We start from the raw sequence: 7,906 nt of genomic DNA, 5'->3' as shown, positions 1-7,906 counted from the left end.
CCCCCCCCCCCCCCCGGCCCTGGGTCCCACAGCCATTTCCAAGGCACAGTCACCACACGGCACACAGGACCGAGTTTGTCATTCCCATGCTGGTGTCTTTCAACGCCTTGAGCCTCAAAGAAAACATCACAAAGGGACTCCTTCGGTTGTACCTTCCATCAGGTGGTCTCTCAAAAGTAACCACAAAAGAAAACTACCTCCCCTCCCCTCCCCCCTACCTCCCCTGCCCCAACCTCCCCTAACCCCCACGTACCCTCCCCTACCTCCTACCTCCCCTAACTGCTACCCCCCTACCCCCACTTCCTTAGCACAAGTCTTCTTGTGTGGCCAACAATAAGACACCCCATTTCTGAATTAGAGATGGTTCCTGCCTTTCTAGCCTCAGTGGGGTCAAAGAGATGTGGAAAGAGGTGTTCTGAGGAGAAACACAAAGGCCCTTTGGGGCCCTTGGGAGAGGCAATGGGGTGGCAGAGAGCCCACATCAGCTGTCGCTCTGCCTCTGCAGGTGTGGAAGGCGGTGGGCTGGCGGCTCATCGCCCTGTCCTTTGGGCTCTATGGCCTCCTCTACGTCTACGAGCGTCTCACCTGGACCACCAAGGCCAAGGAGAGGGCTTTCAAGCGTCAGTTTGTAGAGTATGCCAGCGAGAAGCTGCAGCTCATCATCAGCTACACCGGCTCCAACTGCAGCCACCAAGTCCAGCAGTGAGTGGATCCCCACCCCCCTCGCTGAGGGCCCGGCGCCGGCTCCTGTGGTTCAGGACTTCCCTCTGGCTTCCCTTGGACCTGGCCTGGGAACCGCTGGATCCCGAGCACCATCTGACACTGGCCTTTGGCCGTGCAGTGTCGGCTCTGGGACCAGGGATGGGGAGAGCGCTCTTTCCAGGGACAGCCTGTGTCCAGGCCTGTGTTCCCCCAAGGAAGGAAGGTGTGGGCAGATGCAGATGTTACTTGCAGTGATTTTTAAAGATTTATAGGCAGAGCTTTGAAATTGGCTCCAGTCCCGGCTTCCCGGCACAGTTTGGGACAGCAGGGGCCCAGGCTGCTTGGCTTGGTGGGTCGGGGCGGGAGGGGTGCCGACCCGCCTGCGTCATTCTGCCGCGTGCTGGGCCCTTTGCTTGCACCTAGTTTTTCATTTTTCTCTGTGAGCCCTTTGAAGTAGACATTGTGCTGGCATCTCCTTTTTCCAGATGGGGAGACCGAGGCTCAAGGAGTGGTCCCTTCCCCCCTGCCACTTGGTGATTAGCGCCAGAGCCGAGATCTGATTCCTGGCCTGGGTGCCCAAGGCAGTGTGCTCCTGGCTCTTTCACCGTGGTGGTGCTGAGCGCGTGTGGCGTGTGTGGTCTCGGCAGTGGGTGGGGAAGATTCCGCCGCCCCGGGAGGTACGGGGCAGAGCCGCCAGCAGCAGGCTGGTCGGATTTAGCCAACGACTGTGTTCTGCAAACCAGCCATGTTGACCCCGTTGATCCCGACTCTCTCCCACTCAGGGAACTGTCCGGGACCTTTGCTCATCTGTGCCAGCAAGTTGACGTGACCCGGGAGAACCTGGAGCAGGAGATTGCTGCCATGAACAAGAAAATCGAGGTTCTTAATTCACTTCAGAGCAAAGCCAAACTGCTCAGGTGAGGGTGCCCTGGGAGGCCAGAGGCAGTGGGTGCTGTGTGCGGCCGGGCGCAGTGGTATTTTTGGCTGCTTGTCTGTGTCTTGCGTGGACATGAACTTCACTCCGCGTTAGATGTTGGTTGGCATCTGCTGGGCGCCAGATACGGTGCCAGCGCCAGAGGTTCAACAAGATATAGGGTCACTGCCCTGCAGACGCTTTCAGTCAGGACCTCGGTGGTGGCAGAGGAACCAAGCGGTAGGGACCATGAAGTGACCACTCAGGGCACCTTCTCCTTCAGTGGCATCTCGGGCACTTGACGGGCACTGTGCCGCTCAACTGTCAGCGTCCCTTCAGGGCCATGTTCTCCATCTCTGGTTTCTTTCTTTTTTTTTAATTTAATTTTTTAAACGTTTATTTATTTTCAAAAGCAAGAGAAACAGTGTGAGCGGGGGAGGGGCAGAGAGAGAGGGAGACATAGACTCTGAAGCAGGCTCCAGGCTGCGGGCTGTCAGCACAGAGCCCCATGAGGGGTTTGAACTCACAAACTTTGATATCATGACCTGAGCTGAAATTGGATGCTTAACTGACTGAGCCCGCCAGGCGCCCCCATCTCCATTTTCTAAAGGGGAAATTGGGGCCTCCAGGAGTTAGGTAACTTGTCTGGGGCCCCACAGGCAGCAGCGAGGCCTGGAGTAGAGGGCCCAGGTATGTGCAGCTTCAGCGCCCGGGACACCCTGCACTTGATGGTCTTTCACCGACTACCGTGCACGGGGTCTCTGGACTGGACCCGCCCGCGTTTTACTCCATTTCTCTCTGAGCCCAGGGAAGGGGCCACGTTGGCATGGTTACCCGTCAGAAAGCTGGTCAGGCAGCTGGTGACGGGCAGAGTGCGCACTGGTGCTTGCGGGCTCCCTGTGGAGAGTCGGAGCTTCTGTCTGCGCTTTGCTGGAGGGATCAGTCTAAGGAGCCGGAGGCCTGGGTTCTGGGCAGATCACTGAGCTTTCTTATGTCTCACTGTTTTCATCTGTTAAATGGAGCAGGATTTCATGACAGAGCCACAGAGCTGAGCCAAAGAGCGCGCTGCAAAGGTCCTCAGCCCGCACAGCCCGAGATAACATCAGCACCCGGGGACCCTGCGCTTCCTGCCCCCGCCCCTGACGTCAGTGCCAGCCCTCTGGGCAAATAGTGGACTTTCCCTCACTGACATTGCAGATGTGCCCTCCCCGCCCACCCCTGGGCTAGTCAGTTTCTGGGTCGCCTCACGGGGTGTGTGTGTGGTGGACGACGTCTCTGCTGCTCATCGCCCACAGGGACAGGGTGACCCTGTAAGGGCCCCTTATCCCGTGACTCAGCCTCTCACCCACAGGCAGGAAAACTGACTTCCGAACCATTTGGGGGCCTGCCCTGGTCAGGTGAGGCCACCACAGCGCTTGAACGTCAGACGGGCCTGACTTTGGGCTCCACTGCCGATTAATCGCGATTGTAGGAAGTTATGGGAGTTCTCTGGGCCTCTGTCCCTCCTCTGTGAGGTGGGGGGTTATTAGAAGAGCCAGTGAGGCGATGAGTTGGGTGTCCTTCTAACTGTACCCTGTGTGTCACCTGCTGGCAGCTGTTCGCACTACAAAGTAACCCTTTCCCCACAGGAACAAAGCCGGCTGGTTGGACAGCGAGCTCAACATGTTCACGCACCAGTACCTGCAGCCCAGCAGATAGTGGGTGGCCTGGCGCCGGGCCGCGGGGAGGGCCCCCAGCAGCTCCGGCCGCTGCTGCCACCGTGAGAACGAAAGCACCCCCGTCTCATACCATTTTGAGCCCCTTAAACGCTAGTTCCCCCCATTTGCCTGCCGTTGCAGGAAGATCTTCAGGCTCGTACCCCTAAAAGGAGACTTTTTTTGTTGTTACTGATGAGCATGGGCAGCACGGTACCGAGGAATCGAGTCTTTGCTTTGTCAGCTGCGCTTGATGGTGATCCATCCGAATGCTTGACGGGGTCTTGGGATCTGCCGGTGCCCCTGAGGGCATCGGGCAGACCCCGACCTCGGCGACGCTCATCCTGACCTCGCACGTGGCGGCTCTGCACCCACTCTTCACCCGCAGAGAAGGGCCACCCGGGGAGGTGGACTTCTCCCTGGATCGCACCGGAGCACGTTCCCAGCGGGGCTGCTGCCTGCGCATCAGGCCCTGCGGCTTCGGCTTCGGCGCTGCGCCCCGCTGGCAGAGTGGTTCCCACGCGTCGTGGGGGTGGGGCTTAGGCCGAGACAGGGCCTTGTGCCATAAGGTGGCGGGAGAGATACTGCGGGAGAGATCCTGCGGAAGGCTGGGGGAGGGTCGGTGGCTGAGGGGAGGGGGCGCATGCAGAGAGCAGGTAGCTGGTACCACGATGAGGAGGAGCTTGGCCTCCCTTTTCTTTACTGCGTCCCCTGTCCTGTTTTCAGTCTTTAGCCTGTGTTGTCCGGTTTTGTTATTGATCATAGGTGGTTTGGTCCAGAACGTTAAAGGATGTAGCAGAAGGCAAGATGGTGGAGGGAGGGGGCCACCCCATCCAGGGTGGCTGGAGAATTGTGGAGTCCACGGGGAGCAGGGCCCTCTGACCTTGCCCTGTGAGGGGCTCACGGGCTCTGAGAGTTCACACGGTTAGCTTGACTGCATCCCCGTTATGCCCCCCGCCTCGGCCCAGGCTGTCCTTGGCCACCAGTCAGCCCCCTGGACTGAGTCTCCTGCGCCGGTGAGGCTGCAGTTGGCCGAGAGACAGCGTGGGAAACCCGGCAGTCACCCTCCCTGACCCCCAGAGCCTCTTCCCCTCATCTGGCCTCGCGGTGACCTTGAGAAATGTTTCCTGTTGAGTTTGGGATTGTTACTGGTTGGAGTGGGGGGCAGGTTCCTGTCTCCAAGGTGTTAACTGGGGCAGGCAGCCTGTGCAGCTCGGGTCGGAGACCTTCCTAGAAACCAGCTACGTTAGCTCTCCCAGAAAGAGGTGGGGCTCGGGCAGAGGGGTGGGGCCTGTCCTCTTGAATCCCCCCGCCCCCGCCCCCCAGCTTCCGGGAAATGAGTTGGTGGCCTCTGCTTACCGGTGGGCAGCCACGCGGGTGGCATCTGCTCCAGGTGCCCGCCTGTCCTTCAGACCTTCAGTGGACGGCGTGTGGGACCGAGTGCTGGACTCTGCCTAGACGGGCACACGCCAGGGGGATGTTCTGAGTTTTTGCCAGGCCTAGACGGTGGCCACTTCACCGCGTGTCGGGAGGAATTAGCGTCACACAATGCCAATGAACTTTGTGCTTTTCGGGGGGGAAACATATTTTTATTTAGAATAACTCAACATGAATTTTTTTGAATGTAGCCCCCGGGCAGTGAATGGAATTTTGAGTTTCTTATACAATAAGTAAAATTAAATGTATCCCACTGAGGGAAAGACTCTGACCGAAGTGTGGCAGAAAGCACTTTAATTTAATGCTGCTAACTTTGTTTTCTGTCTTTACATTCATTTGCTGGCGTGTGAGACGTGCTTGACACAGTGAGTTTTTCCTCTGATGTATTTAAGGTGGTATATTAGCCTGAATTACTCCTGTATCATTGCTGATAATATTGGAACTAAAATAAAACCTAGTTGGAAACCCTCTGTGGCATCTTCAGTTTACCGTTCTTACACAAACCAAGTCTGCAGGCCGTATTTTGAGATGACCTTAAGTTTATTTAGGGGAAGTTCCAACTGTAATCTTCCTGTGGGTTCCTCTGCCTCTTGGAAGGACGCTGATACTCTCAGAAGAGCAAGAGGCAGAACTGATCTTTGAGAACCAGAAATCTAGAGTGATTTCTTTACAGATTTCGCTGTAACTCCAAGCCATTCATTTTTCACTTACAAAGCAATGACTCAGACTGGCCCACCCTAGTTTGCCTTCTGAGAACTTGGTTGTGAGCTTTTCTTTTCTGGTTTTTGAAGGGCCCGCAGCAGGGACGGGGCCGTCTCCCTGGCCCCGCACACCTGTCCCCCCCCACCCGGCCCCCCCCCCGGCTCTGGTGCCCCCACTCCCTGCACGGTGGTGGGTGGGAGCCTCATCCCACCACGTTCCCAGGCCATAAACTTGGGGACCATCCTGGACTCCGGGGGCCCCTCACTTCATCTGACCTGTCAGTTCCGTTCTTCAAAATACCACCAGACCCCGGCCACTTCCCTGGTCCCTCGCAGCCCCTGCACTGCCACCTAACCCGCCCCCTCCTCCCACGCCTGCCCTGTTGTGCTTGTTCCAAGGCAGCAGGCAGCCAGTGACTTTGCCGTAGATTTGAACTAGAACTCGGCTCACATTACTCCTCTACCCTGGCTCCTGTCCCACCCAGAACAGGCCCAAATCTCCCCCGGTGGCCTTTCGGGGTCTGCACCGCCTCTGTCCACTCCTGGCTCCCTGGCACCCTCTGCTTTGGCCGAGCTGGCTCCTTGCTGTTTGGACCCGCTCGGCACATACCTTAAGTCTTTGCACAGGCTGACCCTCTTCCTGTTCCTCTAGACATGGCTGCGGCCAATCCTTTACCTGCAAGCCCGTTGGAACGTTCTCTCATTGGGTCTACCCGGACCACCCTATTTAAAATCCCTCTCTCTGTCCCTGTTGCCTGGCACTTCTCAGGACCCTTGCCCTGCAGTGTACGGAATCGACGTGCTTCCTAACGGCTGTCCCCCAGCACCTAATGCTGTTTTGTGTGTCCACATGCTGCAGTGTAAGCCCTGCAAAGCCTGAGGGTTTTGTCTGTTCTGCCCATTGATCTGTGCCAAGCGTCCAGTCCAGGGCCTGGCACAGAATCAGAACTCAGTAACTACCTGTTGAATTAACAAATCCTGTCCTGATAACACACATTATTAGCCCTCCAGGGTTGGGGGCCAGAGTTATCAAATGTTCCTGGAAACTTCCTGAAAGTAAGCATGCCACTAAGGGCTTTGAAATGTTCAAATCCCAGCAGCCGGAGGGGCTGATGGAGCCTGGATTAGAGCCCAAGTCCTAATTTCCCTGAAACCCGGTGCCTTTCAAACTTTTTTTTTACCCTTACCCACAATTAGAAACATGATGAACCAGCACATACACGTATAAGTACGTGGTGAACCCAAAATTTCTGATCACTCAGTACCCTTTCTCTGTGACACAACTATTTTCTCTTCAGCTGCTATCTGCAATGCACCAACTGCTTCCCAGCTACTCTGTGGCGATGACCCATCTTTTTAAAAGACGTGTTCTGTGCGGTTCCCCACTCGGCACCGCCTCGTTCTCTGTCCCCAGTCAGGACCAGATGCCTGTGGTTTCTCAGCCTACCTCATCTGCCCACTGAGAGTTCTGAGGAATCCAAGAGGTGGGACTTCGGTCCTCCAGTAACAGCATCCCTATTTAGTCACAAAGGATGTAGCCAGAATGTACCCCTTCTTCCAAGCTTGGGCCCTCTTCACAGATGTCATCTAAATCCACTCTGTCCTCCATAACAGAGATCTCTGTCTCTGGTTCAGACTCTCAGGCTTGAGACGAGAACAGCCAACTTTTAATGAGAACTTGGGGCGTGTATACTCATGCACCCAAATTTCCCCCCAAAATATCAGTGACTTTTTTGCCTCTTTGTGCAAATGAGGAAGTTCACTAATTCAGTGAAGTATTTGAGTGCCTACTCTATGCTAAGGAGCACAGTGCAAAGCATTAGAAATAGCAGCAGCGAATAGGTGGATAAAAATTTTTTTTTTTTTTTTTTTAACGTTTAGTTTTGAGAGAGAGACAGAGTGAGAGCAGGGGAGGGGCAGAGAGAGAGACACAGGATCCAAAGCAGGCTCCAGGCTCTGAGCTGTCTGCACAGAGCCTGATGTGGGGCTTGAACTCACGAGCTGTGAGATCATGACCTGAGCCATAGTTGGATGCTCAAACCAACTGAGCCACCCAGGCGCCCCCCAAATTTGTTTTTTTTAGAGCCAGTATGCTAGTGGGGGGAAGGCAGACCATAGGCCAAACCCATTGAGTGAAAGACATAGTATGTCAGAAGGACTGTGGGGGAAGACGAGTGAGGCAGGGCAGGGTATGGGAGTGTGGTTGGGGTAGGCCTATGAGCAGTGCTTCTTGGGCCATTCCAGCACTTGCCCTGGTGCACACAGGACCCGTTACGTGGGCCTCGTGTATAGGGGACCTGCTGTGTGGGCTGAGCCGGCGCACGGCTCTGTAGAAATTGCCCAGCAGCTCTGCATCAGCAGATGCTCCCCCTCCTCGCCAGCTAGACTGTGTCAGCTCTTCCAAGTTTGGTCTTTCTGCTGTAACGGGCTTTATTTGCATTTCCTTGGTGACTGGTGAG

At 55.9% G+C, this 7,906-nt stretch overlaps 1 protein-coding gene across 2 annotated transcripts in view; it reads left to right on the top strand.

The window, feature by feature from the left end:
• The window catches only part of MFN2 (mitofusin 2), a 29,331-nt gene extending 24,115 nt beyond the window's left edge, over window positions 1-5,216 (top strand). For both annotated transcript variants that reach the window (XM_039224836.1, XM_039224837.1), the window contains exons 17-19: window positions 506-702; window positions 1,485-1,619; window positions 3,244-5,216. In XM_039224836.1, coding sequence (XP_039080767.1) covers window positions 506-702; window positions 1,485-1,619; window positions 3,244-3,313 — 402 coding nt within the window. In that variant the 3' untranslated portion in view covers window positions 3,314-5,216. The remainder of the gene's footprint in view (window positions 1-505; window positions 703-1,484; window positions 1,620-3,243) is intronic.
• The last annotated feature ends 2,690 nt before the right edge of the window (window positions 5,217-7,906 follow it).

Source organism: Hyaena hyaena, unplaced genomic scaffold, assembly GCF_003009895.1.
Source record: "Hyaena hyaena isolate Hyena2069 unplaced genomic scaffold, ASM300989v1 scaffold_1785, whole genome shotgun sequence".
Classification (NCBI taxonomy): domain Eukaryota; kingdom Metazoa; phylum Chordata; class Mammalia; order Carnivora; family Hyaenidae; genus Hyaena; species Hyaena hyaena.
The sequence above is the reverse complement of the archived record's forward strand: the minus strand, read 5'-3'. Positions and strand labels throughout refer to the sequence as shown.